The following is a 25,266-nucleotide window of genomic DNA, read 5'->3' on the forward strand; positions in this document are numbered from 1 at the left end:
CTAGCAGAAAGCCTCTCTCTCACTTTCTCTCTCTCTAAATATATATATATATATAAAAATATATATGCCTATATATATACATTTTTTAAATGAAGAATGAGTTCTCTTAATCAGTTCCCTTAATTCAGGGAAGTCATAAAAAACAAATATAGAAAAGTTACTATAATTTTAGATTAGTACTTTTTATTTATCCAGCATACAGAAAAGCTATTATCCCATAACACAATTCATTAATGACTTGAATATTTTACTGGAAAAGAATGTTACCTGGAGAACTACTTGGTACAAAAATATTTGCCTTCTGTTTTTTTATTTGTTCTTGATCATCTTCATAGTCAGCAGCTTTTACTTTGAGTAAATCTGTCAAAATGAATTCTTTCATAAACTCTTCATCTTCACTCTCAGCAACACTTTGTAAATCAACACCAAGTGAAAAGCATTTGGGATAACTATGGTTTACTGCTCTCTGCTGAATACCAAAAAGAAAAATAAGTTAACATGCTTGTCTCCAATGATTAATATGCAAATAAATGAAATGTACTGGAACATTACTGTGAACTGTGCGTCTGATCCTGCCACCCACAGACCAAGTTCTAGCCGAACTTGTGTTACAATGAAATTTCACTGAATTTAGAACTCATTTAAGGTTTAGTATTATATAACATGATTTTTCTATAGCCCATCTTTGCAATTCTTCACTGAAAGACTGCTGAAATAGCCCTTTCTTCCCTATGGAAAATGTTCAGAGATACTGAACTGTAATATTTCAACTACTGAGAATATACAGTGTAGGGCAGGGTCCAAAGATATCAGACCATGTGACCCTAAATCCTTTTTTTCCCCATCATTCAGAAAACAGTACCACCTAAAGTGCTGTAGAGTAGGCATGATTTTTTCTACAAGGTATTCATGAAAAAAAAAAGAAGAAAGAGAAGTAAAGACTCAGCATAGAAGTCTAGCAGAGTGATTACAGTGAAATTCTGATATATGATATATATAAAGGTTATAAACAATTTGAACATAGATGTGGAAACAGATACATTACTAAATATTAAAATGAATATATCATACTCATAAATTTAATGAGTCTATTCATGAAAGCAAAATCATTATTTTGGATGATTTTATCTGTCTAATTTGAAATATACACATACTGAACAACAGAGACAGTGTGTGAGTCAGACAAAAATCCCTCGATTCTCAAAAACACACATTTAGGGTAAATAATAAAATTTAAAAAGTTAATCACAGAATTTCTTTGACTAAATAATCCTACATGGCCTCGATCAATACTGACAAAGTTAAATAAGTAATGTCATTAAACATCAACTAGGTTCATATAAAATGATATCATCATACCCTCCCTCCTATATCGCTGCCATGAAATCAGGATAATATTTTATATCCAGAAATCTTCGTGATATCCTTTTCAGAATTCAAATAAAGTATGCCAACATCTAGGAGCAAGGTTTGGGGGATCTCCACATGGGGGCTGTCTTTGAAGATTCCAGTCATAGACTACAAAGGCCTCTTTGCTCCAACTGGAGCTCTCATAACCAAGCTTCCCTTATAACACCCCTTGTGTGGGCCAGGGCTTTCCACCTGCCTTCAGAGCTAAGGTCTGCCCAGATGGTAGACTACGTCGGGCTCTCATCTTGGACTCTAGCCTCTCAGTTATGACTCTGTGGGTCTTTTTTTTAATGAGCCCTACCCAATCTGCCTATATTTTTAGCTTGAGAAAAGCTGTGATCTAGACCAATACAAGTCCTACCTGCTCAACTGTTCCTCACTTAGTCTGAGTCCAGCTGCTATCCCAGATCACTTTCTTGGTCTTCACTATGCAGCTCACAGCAGAGCAATGTGTGTGCTGTTGGCTATTGTGTGATAGGGTGAATGGGGTCAGAAGATAAAAGTCTAGATGGATACAAGTGAGTTTTGGGCAGTAAAAAAGGGGTAGTGTCCCTGCCCCTTCTCACAGGAACATGCCTTGTTAACTGTGGTGTGACAAGCAGAACCTTCTGAAAGTAACCCCAGGCCTCACTCTGGGTTGCCCAGATGAGATATCTGGAACGAGGGCTCCCCTTTCTCCCAGCAGGAAGGTGCCACACTCAAACTCGGCCTCTTACAAAAGGAGTAGCATTCTCCTTTCTGTGATGGGGACAGTAGTCACTAGCTGCAGGGCAGATAGCTTTTCCAAACAACTTCTCTAAACAGCTCACATCTAAACCTTGACTTCCTCATACCCAAGAAGCCCATTTACCCCACTCTTTACTCCTACTGACCTAATATCTTTATGCCTGCCCTACAAGAAGGAAAAGTGGCCACAGCCACAGCACCTAGCCCTGGCATACTCTGCTGGGTGGGAGGATCAGAGACACGGCCTGCTTTTGTTTTTCCAGAAAAGCCTATCTTAACCCAAATTGTGGGATGCTGGGAAGTCAGATGACTGATTAAGAGCATAGGAAAGTTTGATACCCATTTAATCAATATTCATTCAAATATTCATTGTGTGCCTAATATATTCCAGGAAGAAAATAAACAAATAGACACAGAAATACATGTCAAGCGGTAATAAGTGTTCTGAAGAAAATAAAGCAGGGTAAGAGGATAGAGAATGCTGGGCTGGGTAGGTTGGGGGTACTATTTTAGATAGGGTTGTCAGGCATAGCATCTTTAATAATATGTCATTTGAACAGAAATCCAAAGTTAGTGGGGGACGCAGCTTACAGAAAAGGAAAGAGCTTTCTAGGCAGACACCTCGGTACAAAAGCCCTGAGGCAGGAGCTTGCTGTAAATGAGAAACAGGAAGGAAGCCAATGTGGCTGGTGTTAAGGACAGAGGGGAGAGTATTGAAAAATAAAATAAAGTCAGAGAGGTGTTAAGGGGACCAGGTCATGTAGATTTTTAAGGCCCCTGTAAGGACTTTTATTGTGAATGAGGTAGGAAACCATTAGAAAGTGCAAGCAAAAAAAAAATCAGTCTTAGATTTTAACAGGGTCACTGTGATGACTGTATGGTATGGAAAATGGACTACAAGGACAATAGTGAATATAGAGGGAGACAGTGGCAGTGATTCTGACAAGAGGCTATAGTGAAGTACCAAAGAGGCTGGTGAAAAGTGGGTCCGATTTGGGAATACTTTGAAGGCAGAACCAACAGGGTTTGCGAGAAATTGGATTTCAAGCATGTGAGTAAAAGGAAATCTGAGGATGAGACCAAGGTTCAACTGAGCAACTGGAAAAATGGAATTGCCATTTACTACTGTGATTCTGTTTATATAAAACTGTGTGGCCAGATGTGGTGGCTCATGCCTGTAATCCCAACACTTTGGGAGGCCGAGGTGGGTGGATCACCTGAGGTCAGGAGTTTGAGACCAGCCTGGCCAACATGGCGAAACCCCATCTCTACTAAAAATACAAAAATTATCCAGGTGTGGTGGCACACTCCTGTAATCCTAGGTACTCGGGAGGCTGAGGCAGGAGAATCGCTTGAAGCCAGGAGACAGAGGTTGCAGTGAGCTGAGGTTGTGCCACTGCACTCCAGCCTGGGTGACAAACCAAGACTTCATCTCGAAACAAAACAAAACAAAACAAAACAAACAAAAAACTCTGGTGGCTGGCAAGATGGTGGAATAGGAATAGCTCCAGTCTGCAGCTCCCAGCAAGACTAACGCAGAAGGCCGGTGATGTCTACATTTCCAACTGAGGTACCTGGCTGATCGCACTGGGACTGGTTAGACAGTCGGTGCAGCCTACAGAGGATGAGCAGAAGCAGGGTGGGGCATCGCCTCACCCAGGAAGCATAAGGGGTCGGGGAACTCCCTCCTCTAGCAAAGGGAAGCCATGAGGGACTGTGCCATGAGGAATACTTTTCCCATGGTCTTCTCAACCTGCAGACCAGGAGATTCCCTTGGGGGCCTATGCCACCAGGGCCCTGGGTTTCAATACAAAACTGGGTGGCTGTTTGGCAGACACTGAGCTAGCTTCAGGAGGTTTTTTTGTTTGTTTGTTTTTTGTTTGTTTTTTTTTTTCATATCCCAGTGGTGCCTGGAACTCCAACAGGACAGAACCATTCACTCCCCTGGAAAGGGGGCTGAAGCCAGGGAGCCATGTGGTCTAGCTTTGTGGATCTCACCCCAACAGAGCCCCGCAAGCTAAGATCAACTGGCTTGAAATTCTTACTGCCAGCACAGCAGTCTGAAGTCGACCTGGGACGCTCAAGCTTGGTGGGGAAAGGGGCGCCCGCCATTACTGAGGCTTGAGTAGGTGGGTTTTCCCCTTACAGTGTAAACAAAGCCATGGGGAAGTTCAAACTGGGCAGAGCCCACAGCAGCTTGGCAAAGCTGCTATAGCCAAACTGCCTCTCTAGACTCCTCCTCTCTGGGCAGGGCATCTCTGAAAGAAAGGCAGTAGCCCCAGTCAGGGGCTTATAGATAAAACTCCCATCTCCTGGGACAGAGCACTTGGGGGAAGGGGCGGCTGTGGGCACAGCTTCAGCAGACTTAAATGTTCCTGCCTGCCAGCTCTGAAGAGAGCAGCAGATATCCCAGCACAGTGCTCGAGCTCTGCTAAGGGACAGACTCCCTCCTCAAGTGGTTCCCTGACCCCTGTGCCTCCTGATTGGGAGACACTTCCCAGCACGGGTCGACAGACACCTCATACAGGAGAGCTCTGGCTGGCATCTGGTGGGTGCCCCTCTAGGACGAAGCTTCCAGAGGAAGGAAGAGGCAGCAATCTTTGCTGTTCTGTAGCCTCTGCTGGTGATACCCAGGCAAACAGGGTCTGGAGTGGACCTCCAACAAACTCCAGCAGACCTGCAGCAGAAGAGTCTCTTACAAGGAAAACTAACAAACAGAAAGGAATAGCATCAACATCAACAAAAAGGATGTCTACACAGAAACCCCATCCGAAGGTCACCAACATCAAAGACTAAAGGTAGATAAATCCACGCAAAAAACAGCAGAAAAAGGCTGAAAATTTCAAAAACCAGAATGCCTCTTTTCCTCCAAAGGATCACAACTCCTCACCACCAAGGGAACAAAACTGGACAGAGAATAAGTCTGACGAATTGACAGAAGTAGGCTTCAGCAGGTGGGTAATAACAAACTCCTCTGAGCTAAAGGAGCATATTCTAACCTAATGCAAGGAAGATAAGAACCTTGAAAAAAAGTTAGAGGAATTGCTAACTAGAACAACCAGTTTAAAGAAGAACATAAATGACCGGATGGAGCTGAAAAACACAGCACAAGAACTTCGTGAAGCATACAAAAGTACCAATAGCTGAATTGATCAAGCAGAAGAAAGGATACCAGAGATTGAAGATCAACTTAATGAAATAAAGCATGAAGACAAGATTAGAGAAAAAAGAATGAAAAGAAATGAACAAAGCCTCTAAGAAATATGGGACTATGTGAAAAGACCAAACCTACATTTGATTGGTGTACCTGAAAGTGATGAGGAGAATGGAACTAAGTTGGAAAACACTCTTCAGGATATTATCCAAGAGAACTTCCCCAACTTAGCAAGACAGGCCAACATTCAAATTCAGGAAATACAGAGAATACCACAAAGATACTCCTCGAGAAGAGCAACCCCAAGATACATAATCGCCAGATTCACCAAGGTTGAAATGAAGGAAAAAATGTTAAGGGCAGCCGGAGAGAAAGGTCAAGTTACCCACAAAGGGAAGCCCATCAGACTAACAGTGGATCTCTATGCAGAAATCCTACAAGCCAGAAAAGAGTGGGGGCCAATATTCAACGTTCTTAAAGAAAAGAATTTTCAACCCAGAATTTCATATTCAGCCAAACTAAACTTCATAAGCAAAGGAGAAATAAAATCCTTTACAGACAAGCAAATGCTGAGAGATTTTGTCACCACCAGGCTTGACTTACAAGAGCTCCTGAAAAAAGCACTAAATATGGAAAGGAAAAACCAGTGCCAGCCACTGCAAAAACATACCAAATTGTAAAGACCACTGACACTATGAAGAAATTGCATCAACTAATGGGCAAAATAACCAGCTAGCTGATATCATAATGACAGGATCAAATTCACACATAACAATATTAACCTTAAATGTAAATGAGCTCAATGCCCCAATTAAAAGATACAGACTGGCAAATCGGATAACGAGTCAAGACCCATTGGTGTGCTATATTCAGGAGACCCATCTCACATGCAAAGACACACACAGGCTCAAAATAAAGGGATGGAGGAAGATTTGCCAAGCAAATGGAAAGCAAAAAAAAGCAGGGGTTGCCATCCTAGTCTCTGATAAAACAGCCTTTAAACCAACAAAGATGAAAAAAGACAAAGAAGGGCATTACATAATGGAAAGGATCAATGCAACAAGAAGAGCTAACTATCCTAAATATATACATATATATATATGCATCCAACACTGGGGCACCCCGATTCATAAAGCAAGTCCTTAGAGACCTACAAAGAGACTTAGACTCCTGCACAATAATAGTGGGAGACTTTAACACCCCACTGTCAATATTAGACAGATGAATGAGACAGACAATTAACAAGGATATTCAGGACTTGAACTCAGCTCTGGACCAAGTGGACCTAACAGACATCTACAGAACTCTTCACCCCAAATCAACAGAATATACATTCTTCTCAGCACCACATCGCATTTATTCTAAAATTGACCACATAATTGGAAGTAAAACACTCCTCAGCAAATGCAAAAGAATGGAAGTCATAACAGTCTCTCAGATCACAGTGCAGTCAAATTAGAACTCAGGATTAAGAAACTCACTCAAAACTGCACAACTACATGGAAACTGAACAACCTGTTCCTGAATGACTACTGGGTAAGTAACGAAATTAAGGCAGAAATAAATAAGTTATTTGAAACCAAAGAGAACAAAGACACAATGTACCGGAATATCTGGGACACAGTTAAAGCAGTGTTTAGAGGGAAATTTATAGCACAAGAAGCCAACAGGAAAAAGTAGGAAAGATCTAAAATCAACACCCTAACATCACAATTAAAAGAACTAGAGAAGAATGAGCAAACAAATTCAAAAGCTAGCAGAAGACAAGAAATAACTAAGATCAGAGCAGAACTGAAGGAGATAGAGACACAAAAAACCCTTCAAAAAAATCAATGAATCCAGGAGCTGGTTTTTGAAAAGATTAACAAAATAGACCACTAGCCAGACTAATAAAGAAGAAAAGAGAGGAGAATCAAATAGACACAATAAAAAATGATAAAGGGGATGTCACCACTGATTCCACAGAAATACAAACACCATCAGACAATACTATTAACACCCCTACACAAATAAACTAGGAAATCTAGAAGAAATGGATAAATTCCTGGACACATACACCCTCCCAAGACTAAGCCAGGAAGAAGTCAAATCCCTGAGTAGACCAATAACAAGTTCTGAAATTGAGGCAATAATTAATAGCCTACCAACCATAAAAAGCCCAGGACCAGACAGATTCACAGCCGAATTCTACCAGAGATACAAAGAAAATCTGGTACCATTCCCTCTGAAACCATTCCAAACAATAGAAAAAGAGAGACTCCTCGCTAACTCATTTTATGAGGCCAGCATCATCCTGATACAAAAACCTGTCAGAGACACAACAAAAAAAGAAAATTTCAGGCCAATATCTCTGATGAACATCGATGCAAAAATCCTCAATAAAATACTGGTAAACCAAGTCCAGCACCACCTCAAAAAGCTTATCCACCACGATCAGTGGGCTTCATCCCAGGAAGCAAGGCTGATTCAACATATGCAAATCAATAAACATAATCCGTCACATAAACAGAACCAACGACAAAAACCACATGACTATCTCAATAGATGCAGAAAGGACCTTTGATAAAATTCAACACCCTTTCATGCTAAAAACTCCCAATAAACTAGGTATTGATGGAACATATATAAGAGCTATTCATGACAAACCCACAGCCAATATCAAACTGAATGGGCAGAAGCTGGAAGCATTCCCTTTGAAAACTGGCACAAGACAAGGATGCCCTCTCTCACCACTCCTATTCAACATAGTATTGGAAGTTCTGACCAGGGAAATCAGGCAAGAGAAAGAAATAAAGGGCATTCAAATAGGAAGAGAGGAAGTCAAATTGTCTCTGTTTGCAGATGACATGACTACATATTTAGAAAACCCCATCGTCTCAGCCCAAAACCTCCTTAAGCTGATAAGCAACTTCAGGAAAGTCTCAGGATACAAAATCAATGTGCAAAAATCACAGGCATTCTTATACACCAATAACAGACAAACAGAGAGTCAAATCATGAGTGAACTCCCATTCACAATTGCTACAAAGAGAATAAAATACCTAGGAATACAACTTATAAGGGATGTGAAGGACCTCTTCAAGGAGAACTACAAACCACTGCTCAATGAAATAAAAGAGGACACAAACAAATGGAAGAACATTCCATGCTCATGGATAGGAAGAATCAATATCGTGAAAATGGCCACATTGCCCAAAGCAATTTATAGATTCAGTGCTATCCCCATCAAGCTACCATTGACTTTCTTCACAGAATTAGAAAAAAATACTTTAAATTTCATATGGAACCAAAAAAGAGCCTGGATAACCAAGACAATACTAAGCAAAAAGAACAAAGCTGGAGGCATCACGCTACCTGACTTCAAACTATACTACAAGGCTACAGTAACCAAGCAGCATGGTACTGGTACCAAAATAGATATATAGACTAATGGAACAGAATAGAGGCCTCAGAAATAACGCTACACATCTACAACCATCTGATCTTTGATAAACCTGACAAAAACAAGCAATGCAGTAAAGATTCCCAATTTAATCAATGGTGTTGGGAAAACTGGTTAGCCATATGCCAAAAACTGAAACTGGACCCCTTCCTTACACCTTATATAAAAATTAATTCAAGATGGATTAAAGACTTAAATGTTAAGACCTAAAATCATAAAAACCCTAGAAGAAAATCTAGGCAATAATATTCAGGACATAGGCATGGGCAAAGGATTTATAACTAAAACACCAAAAGCAATGGCAACAAAAGCCAAAATTGACAAATGGGATCTAATTAAACTAAAGAGCTTCCACACAGCAAAAGAAACTATCACCAGAGTGAACAGGCAACCTACATAATGGGAAAAAATTTTTGCAATCTACTCATCTGACAAAGGGCTAATATCCAGAATCTACAAAGAACTTAAACAAATATACAAGAAAAAAACAACCCCATCAAAAAGTGAGCGAAGGATATGAACAGACACTTCTCAAAAGAAGACATTTATGCAGCCAGAAAACATTTGAAAAAAAAGCTCACCATCACTGGTAATTAGAGAAATGCAAATCAAAGCCACAATAAGATACCATCTCAGCCAGTTAGAATGGCGATCATTAAAAAGTCAGGAAACAACAGATGCTGGAGAGGATGGGGAGAAATAGGAACACGTTTACACTGTTGGTGGGAGTGTCTTCCACCATTGTGGAAGACAGTGTGGCGATTCCTCAGGGATCTAGAACTAGAAATACCATTTGACCAAGCAATCTCATTACTGGGTATATACCCAAAGGATTATAAATCATGCTACTATAAAGACACATGCACACGTATGTTTACTGCAGCACTGTTCACAATAGCAAAGACTTGGAATCAACCCAAATGTCCATCAATGATAGACTGGATAAAGAAAATGTGGCACATATACACCATGGAATACTATGGAGACATAAAAAAGGATGAGTTCGTGTCCTTTGCAGGGACATGGATGAAGTTGGAAACCATCATTCTCAGGAAACTAACACAGGAACAGAAAACCAAACACCGCATGTTCTCACTCATAAGTAGGAGTTGAACAATGAGAACACACGGACACAGGGAGGGGAACATCACACACTAGGGCCTGTCAGGGGGTGGGGGGCAAGGGGAGGGATAGCATTAAGATAATACCTAATGTAGATGATGGGTTGATGGGTGCAATCAAACCACCATGGCACGTGTATACCTATGTAACAAACCTGCAAGTTCAGCACATGTATCCCAGAACTTAAAGTATAATAGTAATAAAAACTGTGTGTGTGCATGTACAGGGCTAAGCATAGAGAAAAGTATGAAAAAATGATAATAGTGACTATCTTAGGGCAGTGAGATTTCAGGTGATTTTTATTTTCTTCCTTGTGGCTTTCTGCATTACGTTTTTATACTGTGTATGTTTTACTTGTTCAAAATTTTAAGAGTTTTTTTTTTTAATTGTGCGAAAAACAACAATAACAAAATGAGAATGAAAGGACTGGAGCAGAATGCAAAGAAAGGTGACTGGAAGAGACTGGGAGGTGGAAGTAGGAAGGCAAATGGGGGTCCCAGAGGGACTTGACAGGGGGACCTGAGGGATCTGGAGGGACCGAGGTGTCAAAAGACATTATGTAGAACTACTGAGAATAGGAGGTACTGGGTAGCAGGGGGCTCAAGAAAACTGTAGGGAGACTGGAAGGTGCACAGGAATTGAATAAAGTGTCCAGGAACAAGAGCAGATAGGGAGACAAGTCAGGAGGAAATGGGAAAGACCAGTGAGGCTAAGTAGGACTGGAGGAAAGGGCAACCCCAGGGAAACAGGAAGACTACACAGTTTGAGGGGGACTGAGAGGGACTGACTAGAAGGAGGGCTTGGGATTGGATTAGGAGGAATGAAGAATGAGGAGACCATGAGGAGTAGCAGAGATTATAGAGAACAATGTAGGGCCCTTGGAAAGGATAGGAACAAAAAAAAAAATAGAAAGAAAGAAAAAAGAAAACACAGGCTTTTGAGCTGACAGCCTAGACTTTCCAGCTGTATCAAGGCTTAACCCTCTTTGCCTGATTTTTGTTACTTGTAAAGATAAGCATAATGCCTGCCTCACAGGGTTAAGATGAGGATTGAATGCTACAATCCGCATTAAAAACTTAGTAATCACTGGGCATTCAGAGTGTACTCAATAAATGCTAGATTTTATTATTATGAACAGCTTCTTAATTCAAAGAGAAGATGAAGGCACAATAATAAAACTTCATCTCCCGTCCAAGTATTTCATTCTGCACTTTTAATAAAGAATCATTTTTTCCTGAGAGTGAGATGGTGGGAGGGAGGCAAACAAATCCAACCTGCTCTGAAGACTTGCCCAAAGCTGAACCTTCTTCACCACTCAGAATGAAAAATGAAAGACTTTCATCCAATGAGACTTCAGTCTGTGGAGACAACTATGATAAACCAGTATTTAGTGTTGAAATAAATACTTTTTCTGCTTATAAGTAAAGGAAATAGTTTTCTGTAATATGGTAAACATAATTGTTATCTCACTAGCAAACAGGGAGCACCAAGGCAAACAATATCAAGGTATATTTAGCTTTGAGTCTGTTTGGTTCATGAGTTTTTATTTTTGTTTTGTTTCTGATGTTCTGGTAACTGCAAGAAAAGCCAGAATATACAGCCAGAATCTTCTCCATCTTCCCAAACTATCTCCTCACTCTAGTCTGGGTGGTAAGAGTTTGACCAAAATGCTGGCTCCAGTGGAAATTTCTTTTCTCTCCTTGTTTTTGGTGCTGTCCTGTTCAGGCACACGCACACACACACACACACACACACACACACACACACACACACACACAAACTGCCACCTCAGCCCACAATCTTTCATGGAGTTAGAAGCAATTAAAAGTCTGAAAAGTGGTATAGTCTTAGTTGTAAACCCGCTGACAAGCTCTCATTTTCCACTCTTGTCTGACTCTTTGAATTGATCAATCACTTCTTTCTCACACACATATATTAAAATGAAATGTTTTAAGGAAGGCTTGGGAAAGGAATAAATTCTATAATAAAAAGTAAAACTCATAGTTACTAGGAATGAAAGAATTTAAAACATGTAAAATATAAAATTATATATAACTATATAATTTTATAAAATATAAAATTATTAAGATTTTATCTTGTAAGATAAAAGCTCATCTTTATATTGTTTTTATCTACACTGTAGCCATCATATTAACTTAAAAGTTATTCACCTTGTAACAATGCTGCTTATATGAATTGTCAGTATATACTTTTACGCCCCATCACCTCTGCACATCTCACAGTCGCTTGCTAAAATCTTCTGCTTCCTGAGCAGATATCCCTATGTGGTAACTGGGATCATGTTTCTTAGAAGCCAATTTCTCTTCCTTTTAACCCCTTTTCCTGATACTTAATGGATTGACCTTGACAAACTTTGTAACTCTTTATAGTTTTTACTATTCATAGTGAAATTAAATCCAATTTAGGCATGTTTTAATTCATGTGTTGAGTGAATAACATGTACATACACATCACTTTTTAGTCTGCTTTTACCTTTACATTTAATTAAAATAATTTTTATTAAGCACCTAAGAGCGGCTCTGTGGAGGAGCCAAAGATAAACTAAAAAAAAAATACCCTTGCATTTTAAAATTTGCAGTTAAATACTCTAGGTGCTTGTGGCAGAAACTATTAGTTGCTCATTACAGTCTTTTCTCCCATCTCTAATAGTAGAACCTGGGCACTTCTTCCACATTCATTTGGTGGAAATGATATGTGCAGTTTGCCGGTCTTGTCCCCTAAAATATCAACCTAAAATCCTTTGGTTCTTTCTTCCCCACTTCCCTTTTGCTAGCAAATGGAAAACTACAGCTTTGCCATTGGACTTACGGATGGAAACCACATATTGGAGATGGCAAAACTCTCCTATCAGCCCCGATTGCTGATTTGTTACATTAGAGAAAAAGGAAACTTCTATCTTAATGAAAACACTTTACTTTGAATCTTTTTGTTACAGCTACTTAGCTTGTACTCTAATATAACTCTCTAAAAATATGAGTTATTTTGTCATTTCAAGTTCCAAATATGTGATTACACATTGAATTTTCAAATATTGATTACATATTAAAAATCTGTAAGTTGGATATCACCTATAACATTGTTAAAATAATTAATTGGGAGGCCGTTAGACTGAAGCAGCTCTAGGGCCCTGAGTTCCTATGTAAGCCAACCAAAACCCAACTCAGTGTGAATGGTCCTATCCAAGGAAAATGGAACTTTAGTTTTACCAATCGGAAACTGCCAACCAATCTCTAACTAGGAACTTTAAGGCTACTGCTCCATTCTAGCCAATCAATGTTTTCTTTGCCTTGCTTCCACATGCACTGTTTTAAAGTTTTCCCCACATGCCCCTTTGGTGGAGCCCTAACCATCTGCACACTGGCACTCCTCAATTCATGAATTGTTGTCTGTTCAAATAAACTCTTTAAAATTTTAATGTTCCTAAGTTTATCTTTTAACAATATTTTATTATAATTTTTTTGGATAAAAAGTAATGCCAAGTAAGAATAGAGAGTGATTGCAAATGGGCAATCACTGATAAAGAGGAATCATTTTTGGGTGATAAAAATTAAACTGTGGTATTGATTGAGCAGTTCTGTAAATTAACTAGAAATCATTGAGTCATATACACTTTAAATGTGTGAAGTTTTGCTATGTAAACTATACTTCCATAAAGCTGCTTTAAAAAGTAAAAAAAGAGAAAAGTTATTCACCTTGGACCTTTGATATATTTTGCTATCAATGAGCTGCTCAGTTGAAGATTTTTCACCTTTATTAATCTGAAACACAACATAAATAAATCTTTACAGAAATAGACATAATTGTGCTCATAAGTCTTTTGTCCAAAATTTATAAGTATCAATACTTTGCAATATTTTTCTTTTAAAAAGTGTGGTATGTATACATGAAATATCAGCAGACATACTGAAATGTCATTTATAATTACTATGACCAAATCACCTAGCTCTTCTTGGCTTCAGGTTTGACATTATAAGGATGTTATGAGACAAAAGGAAAACAAATATATATATAGGAAGCCTTTAGGAATTAAGGAGCTATATTAACACTGAATTTTGGCTCTCTTTTGACAAAGAGAACTTTAATGTGCTAAATGTCTCATTTAAATAGTAAATTTGAAAACAGGAAATTTTAAAAAGCATTACCTTAGAAATTTTTAGCTTTTCTCTCACTTTGCCTCTCAACGTCTTTACTACATTTTGATTTTCTTCTGCATCTAAATCTACCAGGAAACCAACATAATAAAGAGTTTATGACACTTCATTACAATTAAACAATAGCAGCAAAAGTATTTATTAAATTCTTTAACCACATGCATTTCTAAGCCTCATGACAATTATGAAAACTAGGTTATTGTCTTATGAGAGCTTAGAATCTAAGACCAATAGATGTCCTTTCCGCTTTTCCATCTGGAATTAATACTTTCACCCATTCAGGACTGATTTTTGTTTTTCTTTGAGACAACTTTTCTATCCTCTGTCACCTTCTTTTTTAAATTTTTTTTTTTTTTTTTTTTGAGACAGAGTTTTGCTCTTGTCACCCAGGCTGGAGTGCAGTGGCACCATCTTGGCTCACTGCAACCTCCCCCACCCGGGTTCACGCGATTCTCCTGCCTCAGCCACCCGAGTAGCTGGGATTACAGGCGTGTGCCACCACACCCTGCTAACTTTCTTTTTTGTATTTTTAGTAGAGGTGGGGTTTCGCCATGTTGGCCAGGCTGGTCTGAAACTCTTGACCTCAGGTGATTCACCCATCTCAGCCTCCCAAAGTGCTGGGATTACAGGCATGAGCCACCATGCCCAGCCCTCTTTTTTAAATTTTTAATTATCGTGGGCACATAGTAGGTCTCTGTCACCTTCTTTTGTTGCTTCCTCAGCTACTGGCCAGAGCCCTTCTTTGGCCAAAAACAAAACAAAACAAAACAAAAACAAAGCTCAGATTTTAAAAATCTGTGAGACATCTCTGTGAAGTATACTAATACACAAATATCAAAGCCTGGTTACTTGAATTTTATTAAACTGAAAAGACAGGAATCTAAAAAAGAAGAGCAATAAGTCTCTGGATACCCATTTTAATTATAATAGTTTTGTAAAATCATTATAACACTTCTGACCCCTACTTTTTCCAGCTATTAGAGAAAAGGAAAGTTTTATAGGATATAAAGAAGGCTTATGCCTACAATCTCAGCATTTTGGGAGGCCGAGGCAGGAGGATTGCTTGAGGCCAGGAGTTTGAAACCAGCTTGGGCAACATAGCAAGACCCTGTCTCCACAAAAAAAAAAAAAAAATTGGGGGGCTGGGCACAGTGGCTCACGCCTGTAATCCCAGCACTTTGGGAGGCCAAGGCAGGCAGAACCCCTGAGGTCAGGAGTTCGAGACCAGCCTGACCAACATGGAGAAACCCCATCTCTACTAAAAATATAAAATTAACTGGGCGTGGTGGCACATGCCTGCAATCCCAGCTACTCGGGAGGCTGAGGCAGGAGAATCACTTGAACCCGGGAGGTGGAGGTTGCGGTGAGCTGAGATCACCCCATTGCACTCCAGTCTGAGCAACAAGAGCAAAACTCCATCTCAAAAAAAAAAAAAAAAAAAAAAATTAGCGTACATGCCTGTAGTCCCAGCTACTTGAGAGGCTGAGGTGGGACCATCACTTGAGCCCAGAAGTCTGAGGCTGCAGTGAGCTATGATCACACTACTGCACTCCAGCCTTAGGTAACAGAGCAAGACTCTGTTTCTTAAAAAAAAAGAAAAAAGTCTCAAGCCCTCGTGTGTACTCCAAGCCACGTGTTATTTTCTGCTCGTTCGCTGGATGGAATGAAAGAGATCATGCAAGATCATGCAATCCTAGGCACAGTAAAAAATTGAGGACCTATTGATCACTTTGCCTTGCTTTTTACTTTTTCAATTCCCTGCCTTTGAGTGCTTAAAGGTTACATAGAAGTTTGTAGAAATAAAGGGTAAGCATAAAGCTAAATAATTAACTATAGGTCATGAGAATCTTCATGTTTAACACCACAGTATTCTTTGGTAAAATTTAAAAATTACTAGTTGGTTTTGTTTATACTCTATTCCCATAACTTAGAATGGCAGATGGCATATAATACATGCTCAATAAATATTTGCTTGGTGAATGAACCAGAGCTCAACCATTATTTATGTATTTTTCTCCCTGAGATTTGAAGTTTGCGGAAGCAGGTTCTGCACCTATGTATCTTTGTGGTCTAAAACAGTCTCACCGCCAGTGGAATCTCCATGTTTGCAGTGACAAAAAGAAAATGAAATTCAGATTTATTACATCCATTGACTTTTCTATGTATTTCCTTATGCCCATCTTGTTTTATTTAGGAACTTTAATTTCTCTTTAAACTGATTCCTTAGGAAATTTGTGTTCCCAGCTGAAACCCTGGCACAGGATTAATCATTTACATCTTTTAAAAATAAAAATGAAGAGTATCAGAGTTATGGTATACTTATTGAGAACCTTTTTGGAGATGCTTGTCTATAATTTCTTCAGCTGTAATGTTATCCATCTCTTCTGACATCTGCAAAAATAGCAGGGAGGGTTAAACTTGCATCTTGTTTTGTCATTGAACATCTTTTATTATTATTATTATTATTATACTTTAAGTTCTAGGGTACGTGTGCACAACATGCAGGTTTGTTACATAGGTATACATGTGCCATGTTGGTGTGCTGCACCCATCAACTCGTCATTTACATTAGGTATATCTCCTAATGCTATTCCTCCCCCAGCCCCCCACCCTCCAACAGGCCCCGGCGTGTGACGTGCCCCACCCTGTGTCTATGTGTTCTCATTATCGAACATCTTTTCAAATATTCATCAGCCCCTTGAACATCATCTCCTTTAAAATGCCTATTCACAGATTTTGCTTGTTTTCTTAAATTTCACCTTTTTATCAATTTGTATGAGCTCTTTATATATGGTGAAATTACTGTCTCTTAGGAGGTAAAGCAAGATGGCTGGATAGAATCCTCCAGCAATCATCTGCACTGCAGGAACAACAAATTGAACAACTATCCACATAAGAAGCACCTTCACAAGAACCAAAAATCAGGTGAGCAATCATAGTGCCTGGTTTTAACATCATGTCAAGGAAAGAGGCGCTGAAGAGAGTAGGAAAGACGATCTTGAATTGCCTGTACCATCTCTCTCTCATCCCCAGGCAGCATGGCAGGAAGAGAGAATCTGTGCACTTGGGGGAGGGAGAGCAAAGTGATTGGGGGACTTTGCATTGGAACTCACTGCTCCCCTAACATAGCGGAAAGCAACACAGGGCAGAATTTGGCCAGCGCCCACAGAGGGAGCATTTAGACAAGCCCTAGCCAGAGGGGAATTATCCATCCCAGCAGTCAGAACCTGACTTCCAGCTAGCCCCACCACCATTGGCTAAAGCAGTCTGGGGTCCTAATAAATTTGAAAGGCAGTCTAGCCCACAAGGACCACAATTCCTGGGCAAGTCCTGGTACTGTGCAGGGCTCACAGCCAGTGGACTCAGGGTGACACGATCCAGTGAGACACTAGCTGGGGCGGCCAAGGGAGTGCTTGCATCATCCCTCCCCCAACTTCAGGCAGTACAGCTTACAGCTCCAGGAAAAGAGGGAAGAGCAAAGAGTACTTTATCTTGCAACTTGGATACCAGCTCAGCCACAGTAAAATAAAGCACCAAGCAGAGTCCTAAAGCCCCCACTCCTGGCACTATCTCCCAGATAATATTTTTAGACCGACACCGGGCCAGAAGAGAACCCATTTCCCTGAAGGAAAGGTTGCAATCCTGGCAGAATTCACCATCTGCTGACTAAAGAACCCTTGGGCCTTGAATAAACATCAGTGGTAGCCAGTCAGTAGTCACCACGACCTTGGGCGAGACCCAGTATTGTGCTGGCTTCAGGTGTGACCCAGCACATTTCCACCTGTGGTGACAACAGTGAGAGACACCTTCTGCTTGAGGAAAGGAAGAGGAAGAGTAAAAATGACTTTGTTTTGGCCGGGCGCGGTGGCTCACGCTTGTAATCCCAGCACTTTGGGAGGCCGAGGCGGGCGGATCACGAGGTCAGGAGATCGAGACCACGGTGAAACCCTGTCTCTACTAAAAATACAAAAAAATTAGCCGGGCGTGGTGGCGGGCGCCTGTAGTCCCAGCTACTCGGAGAGGCTGAGGCAGGAGAACGGCATGAACCCGGGAGGCGGAGCTTGCAGTGAGCCGAGATTGCGCCACTGCACTCCAGCTTGGGCGACAGAGTGAGACTCCCTCTCAAAAAAAACAGACTTTGTTTTGCAACTTGGTGATATGATTAGGCTTTGTGTTCCCACCCAAATCTTATCTTGAATTGTAATCCCCAGGTGTTGAGGGCGAGACCGAGTGGGAGGTGATTGGGTCATGGGGGTGGTTTCCCCATGCTGTTCTCATGATAGTGAGTGAGTTTTCACAAGATCTGATGGTTTTACAAGCGTCTGGTATTTGCCCGGCTTGCATTTCTCTCTCCTGCCACCATGTAAAGAAGGTCCTTGCTTCCCCTTCGCCTTCCACTGTGATTCTAAGTTTCCTGAGGCCTTCCCAACCATGTGGAACTGTGAGTCAATTAAACCTCTTTCCTTTAAAGGGTACTATCTTTATGGCAGTGCAAGAACGGACTACACACTTGGGTATCCAGCTCAGCCACAGTCAAATAAAGTGTATCAAACAAACTCCTGAAGTCTCTGATTCCAGACCTGAGGTCTTGGAGGGCATTTCTAGACCCATCCTGGGCCAGAAAGGAACCTGTAGCTCTGGTGGGAGAGAACCAGGCTTGGTAGGACTCACCAACTGCTGACTAAAAACCCCTTGGGCCTTGAATAAACATCAGTGGTAGTCAGGGTATAGTCACCACTGGCCTGAGGCAGTGGTGCCCATGAGCAGATAGCCCTTCTGCTTGAGGAAAGAAAAGGGAAAAGCAGAGAGGACTTAGTCTTGCAACCTGGGTACCAGTTCAGCCCCAGTAAAATAAAGCACCAAACAAATTCCTAAAACCCCTGAGCCCAGGCCCTCACCCTTCAATGGCATTTCTAAACCCACCCTGGGCCAGAAGGGAACCTGCTTCACTGGAAGGAACCTGCTTCACCGAAGGGGAAGACCTAGTCCTGGCAGGATTCATCATTTGCTCACTAAATAGCCCTTGGGGCTTGAATAAACATCAAGACTCTCAGGACTCTCACCAACAGGCCTTGGGTGAGACCTAGCACTATGCTGGCTTCAGGTATGACCCAGCACAGTCCCAGTGGTGGTGGCCATGGGAGTGTCTACATCAGTCCTTCCCCAACTCCAGGCAGCTCAGCATGGAAAGAGAAAGACACTCTGGGGAAAAGGGAAGAGAACAAGAAACTCTGCCTGGTAATCCAGGGAATTCTCCCTCATCTCCTTGGTCTTCTCCCAAGACCACCAAAGCAGTAGCTCTACAAGTCTGCAAGAGTCAGCACATTACTGGACTTGGGGTGCCCCTTAATGCATTTGTGGTTGCATGACCAAATAACTGGATCACAACACTCAAAATTATCTTTGAATACTTACTAATCCTTCTCTAGAAAGTTGGGTACAAACAAGCCCAGACTGAAAATATTAGAATAAATATCTAACTCTTCAATGCCCCGACAATGATGAACACCACAAGCTTCAAGACCATCCAGGAAAACATGACATCTCCAAATAAACTAAATAAGGCACCAGTGACCAATTCTGGAGTAACAGAGATATGTGACCTTCCAGACAGTGAATTCAAAGTAATTGTTTTGAAGAAGCTCAGTGAAATCCAAGGTAAGACAGAGAAAGAATTCAGAATGTTATGAGACAAATCTAACAAAGAGATACAATTAATTAAAAAGAATAAAGCAGAAATTCTGGAACTGAAAAAAATCAATTGAAAAAAATGAAGAAGGCATCAGAGTCTCCCAACATCAGAACTGATCAAGCAGAAGAAAGAATCAGTAAGCTTGAAGATAGGCTATTTGAAAATACACAGTCAGAGGAGACAAAAGAAAAAAGAATAAAAAATAATGAAGCATGCCTATGGTAGCTAGAAAAAAGCCTCAAAAGGACCCATCTAAGAGTTATTGGCCTTAAAGAGGAGGTAGAGAGAGAGACTGAAGTAGAAAGTTTATTCAAAAAATAATAACACTTTCCAACCTGGAGAAAGATGTTAATATTCAAATACAAGAAGGCTTTAGAAAATTGAGCATATTTAACCCAATGAGACTACCTCAAGATATTTAATAATCAAACTCCCAAAGGTCAAAGATAAAGAAATAATCCTAAAAGCAGCAAGATAAAAGAAAAATAATAACATAGATAGGAGCTCCAATATATCTGGCAGCACATTTCTCAGTGAAAACCTTACAGGCTAAAACAAAGTGACATGATCTATTTAACGTGCTGAAGGAAAAAATTTTTATCCTAGAAAGTTGTATCCAGTGAAAATATCAAAGATGAAGGAGAAATTGAGACTTTCCAAGACAAACAAAAGCTGAGGGATTTTGTCAACACCAAATCTGTTCTGCAAGAAATGTTAAAGGGAGTTCTTCAATCTGAAACAAAAGGACATTAATGAGCAGTAAGAAATCATCCAAAGGTACAAAACTCTCTTGTAATTAAGTATACGAATACAGAATATTATAACACCATAATTGTGGTGTGTAAACTACTCATATCTTGAATGGGAATACTGAAAGTTGAACCTACAAAAATAATAACCACAACAACTTTTAGGCTAGGCATGGTGGCTCGCACCTGTAATCCCAGCACTTTGGGAGGCCGAGGTGGGGGGACCACTTGAGGTCAGGAGTTCAAGATCAGCCTGGCCAATACGGTGAAACCCTGTCTCTACTTAAAAATACAAAAATTAGCCAGGTGTGGTGGTGTGCACCTGTAACCCAGCTACTTGGGAGGTTGAGGCAGGAAAATCATCTGAACCCAGAGGTGGAGGCTGCAGTAAGCCAAGGCCATGCCACTGCACTCCAGCCTGGGTGACAGAGCAAGACTCTGTCTCAAAAATAATAACTGCAATAACTTTTTAAGATACAGACAGTATAAGAAGATATAAATAGAAACAAAAAGTTAAAAAGCAGGGGGGATAAAGTGTAGAGTTTTAATTAGTTTCCTCCTTGTTTGTTAGTTTGTTTTTGCAATAAGAGTTAAGTTGTTAAACCTAAAACCATTAAAATCCTACAAGAAAACCTAGGCAATACCATTCAGGACATAGGCGTGGGCAAGGACTTCATGTCTAAAATACCAAAAGCAATGGCAACAAAAGCCAAAATTGACAAATGGGATCTAATTAAACTAAAGAGCTTCTGCACAGCAAAAGAAACTACCATCAGAGTGAACAGGCAACCTACAGAATGGGAGAAAATTTTTGCAACCTACTCATCTGACGAAGGGCTAATATCCAGAATCTACAATGAACTCAAACAAATTTACAAGAAAAAAACAAACAACCCCATCAAAAAGTGGGCAGAGGACATGAACAGACACTTCTCAAAAGAAGACATTTATGCAGCCAAAAAACACATGCAAAAATGCTCATCATCACCGGCCATCAGAGAAATGCAAATCAAAACCACAGTGAGATACCATCTCACACCAGTTAGAATGGCCATCATTAAAAAGTCAGGAAACAACAGGTGCTGGAGAGGATGTGGAGAAATAGGAACACTTTTACACTGTTGGTGGGACTGTAAACTAGTTCAACCATTGTGGAAGTCAGTGTGGCGATTCCTCAGGGATCTAGAACTAGAAATACCATTTGACCCAGCCATCCCATTACTGGGTATATACCCAAAGGACTATAAATCATGCTGCTATAAAGATACATGCACACGTATGTTTATTGCGGCACTATTCACAATAGCAAAGACTTGGAACCAACCCAAATGTCCAACAACGATAGACTGGATTAAGAAAATGTGGCACATATACACCATGGAATACTATGCAGCCATAAAAATTATGAGTTCATGTCCTTTGTAGGGACATGGATGAAACTGGAAAACATCATTCTCAGTAAACTATCGCAAGGACAAAAAACCAAACACTGCATGTTCTCACTCATAGGTGGGAATTGAACAATGAGAACTCATGGACATAGGAAGGGGAACATCACACTCCGGGGACTGTTGTGGGGTGGGGGGAGGGGGGAGGGACAGCATTAGGAGATATACCTAATGCTAAATGACGAGTTAATGGGTGCAGCAAAACAACATGGCACATGGATACATACATAACAAACCTGCACCTTGTGCACATGTACCCTAAAACCTAAAGTATAATAATAAAAAAAAAAAGAGTTAAGTTGTCATCAATTTGAAATAACGGGTTGTGAGAGATGTTATTTGTAGGCCTCATGGTAACGTCAAACAAAAAACCTACCACAGATACACAAAAAATATAAAGTAAGGAGTTAAAACATACCACCAGAGAAAATCGCTTTCACCAAAAACATCAGATGGATAGACAGACGGTGGACAGACGGACAGAAGGAAGGAAGGAAGACAGAACAACCAGAAAACAAACAACAAAATGGCAATAGTAAAGTCCTTGCTTATCAACAATAACATTGAACATAAATGGACTAAACTCTCTAATCAAAAGACATAGAGTTGCTGAATGGATAAAAAAATCAAGACTCAATGACCTGCTGCTCATAAGAAACACATTTCACCTATAAAAACACATAAACACTGAAAACGATGAAAAAAGATATTCCATGCAAATGGAAACCAAAAAAGAGCAGGAATAGCTATAATTATATCAGATAAAATAAATTTCAAGACAAAAACAGACAAAGAAGGTCATGATATAAAAGGGATCAATTCATCAAGAGGATGTAACAATTGTAAATACATATGCTGCCAACACTGAAGCACCCAGATATATAAAACAAATATTATTAGAGCTAAACAGAGAGAGAGACAACCAATACAGCAACAGTTGGAGACTTCAGCAGCCCACTTTCAACACTGAACAGATCATCCAGACAGAAAATCAACTAAAAAATATCAGACCTTCTCTACACTAAAGGCCAAATGGACCTAATAGATATTTATAGAACGTTTCATCTGACAGCTGAAGAATACACATTCTTCTCTTCACCACATGGATCATTCTCGAGAATGGACCATATGTTAGGCCACAAAATACATCTTTAAAAATTCAAAAACTTTGAAATCATATCAAGTATCTTCTCTAATTACAATGGAATAAAATCAAAAGTCAATAACAAGAGGAACTTTGGAAACTATACAAACACATGGAAATTACACAATATGCCTCTGAATGACCAGTGGCTCAATGAAGAAATTAAGAAAATTCATTGAAACAAATGAAAATTGAAACACAACATACCAAAACCTATGGGATACAGCAAAAGCAGTACTAAGAGGAAAGTTTATAGCAATGTGTCTACGTCAAAAAAAAATTTAAAAAGAAAAAAATTCAAATAACCTAATGATGCATCTTAAAGAAATAGAAAAGCAAGAGCAAATCAAATCCAAAATTCATAGAAGAAACAGTAAAAACAAGAGCAGGAAATAAATCACATTAAAATAAAAAAATACAAAACACCAATAAAACAAAAAGTTGTTTTTTTGAAAAGTTAAACAAAATTGACAAATCATTAGCTAGACTCACTAAGATAAAGCCCAAATAAATAAAATCAGAGATGAAAAAGGAGACATTATAGCTGATACCGCAGAAATTCAAAGGATACATTAGAGGCTACTGTGAGAAATTATATGCCAATAAATTTAAAAATCTAGAAGAAATGAATAAATTCCTAGACACATACAACCTACCAAGATTGAACCATGAAGAAATCCAAAACTTGAATAGACCAATAATAAGTAAGAAGATCAAAGCCATAATAAAAAGTCTCCAAGCAAAGAAAAGCCTGGGACCTGATGGCTTCACTGCCAAATTTTGGCAAATGTTTGAAGAACTAATATCAATCCTACTCAAACTGTTCCAAAAAATAGAGGACAAGGGAATACTTCCAAACTCATTCTACAAGGGCAGTATTGCCCTGATACTAAAACCAGACAAAGTAACATCAAAAAAAGAAAACTACAGGCCAATGTATCTGATGAACACTGATGCAAAAATCCTCAACAAAATACTAGCAAGCCGAATTCAACATCATATTAAAGAGATCATTCATCGTGACCAAATGGGATTCATCACAGGGATACAAGGGTGGTTCAACATACATAAATCAATTAATATGATATATCATATCAACAGAATGAGAGACAAAAACCATATGATTATTTCAATTGATGCTGAAAAAGCATTTGATAAAATTCAACATCGCTTCATGAAAAAAACCTTCAAAAACTGGGTATATAAGAAACATACCCCAACACACTAAAAGCCACATGTGACAGACCCACAGCTAATGTTATACCAAACAGGGAAAAACTGAAAGCCTGTCCTTTAAGATCTGGAACAAGACAAGGATGCCTACTATCATCACTGTTGTTCAATATGTACTGAAAGTCCTAGCTAGAGCAATCAGACGAAAGAAATAAAGGGCATCCAAATTGGAAAGAAAGAGCTCAAGTTATCCTTGTTTGGAGATGATATAATTATGTATTTAAAAAAACATAAAGAATTCACAAAAAAAAATTAGAAATGATGAACAAATTCAGCAAAGTTGCAGGATACAAAATTGATATACAACAGTCAGTGGCATTTCTATAGGCCAACAGCAAACAATCTGAAAAAGAAATCTAGAAAATAATCCCACTTACAATAGTTACAAATCAAATTAAATACCTAGGAATTAACTTAATCAAATAAGTAAAAGATGTCCACAATGAGAACTATAAAATGCAAGAAACTGAAGAGGATACACAAAAAATGGAAAGATATTTCATGTTCATGGATTGGAAGAATCAATATTGTTAAAATGTCCATTCTATTCAAAGCAGTCTACATATTCAATCCAATCCCTATCAAAATATCAAGAACGTTCTTCACAAAAATAGAAAAAGTAATCCTAAAATTTATAGGGAACCTACAAAGACTCAATAGCCAGAGCTATCCTGAGCAGGAAAACACAAGACTCGAGAAATCGCATTACCTGACTGTATTAGTCCATTCTCACGCTGTTATGAAGAAATACCCGAGACCGGGTAATTTATAAAGGAAAGAAGTTTAATTGACTCACAGTTCCGCATTGCTGGGGAGGCCTCAGGAAACCTGCAATCATGGCAGAAGGCAAAGGAGAAGCAGGCACCTTCTTCACAGGGCAGCAGGACAGAGTGAGTGCAAGCAGGGGAAATGCCAAACACGTATAAAACCATCAGATCTTGTGAGACTCACTCACCCACTATAACAAGAACAGC

At 39.6% G+C, this 25,266-nt stretch overlaps 1 protein-coding gene across 10 annotated transcripts in view; it reads right to left on the bottom strand.

The window, feature by feature from the left end:
- CC2D2B (coiled-coil and C2 domain containing 2B) overlaps positions 1-25,266 on the bottom strand; it is a 150,196-nt gene that overhangs the window by 112,544 nt on the left and 12,386 nt on the right. For 7 of the 10 annotated variants that reach the window (XM_058436153.1, XM_058436152.1, XM_058436149.1 and 4 more), the window contains exons 3-7: positions 16,357-16,417; positions 14,018-14,094; positions 13,568-13,633; positions 11,129-11,224; positions 268-469 (exon numbers count right to left, since the gene is read on the bottom strand). In XM_058436153.1, the coding sequence (XP_058292136.1) occupies positions 268-469; positions 11,129-11,224; positions 13,568-13,633; positions 14,018-14,094; positions 16,357-16,417 (502 nt within the window). The remainder of the gene's footprint in view (positions 1-267; positions 470-11,128; positions 11,225-13,567; positions 13,634-14,017; positions 14,095-16,356; positions 16,418-25,266) is intronic. The other 3 variants (XM_058436150.1, XM_058436159.1, XM_058436151.1) reach the window with 2 other exon arrangements.

This window comes from Hylobates moloch, unplaced genomic scaffold (assembly GCF_009828535.3).
Source record: "Hylobates moloch isolate HMO894 unplaced genomic scaffold, HMol_V3 SCAFFOLD_3, whole genome shotgun sequence".
NCBI classification, from domain to species: Eukaryota; Metazoa; Chordata; class Mammalia; order Primates; family Hylobatidae; genus Hylobates; species Hylobates moloch.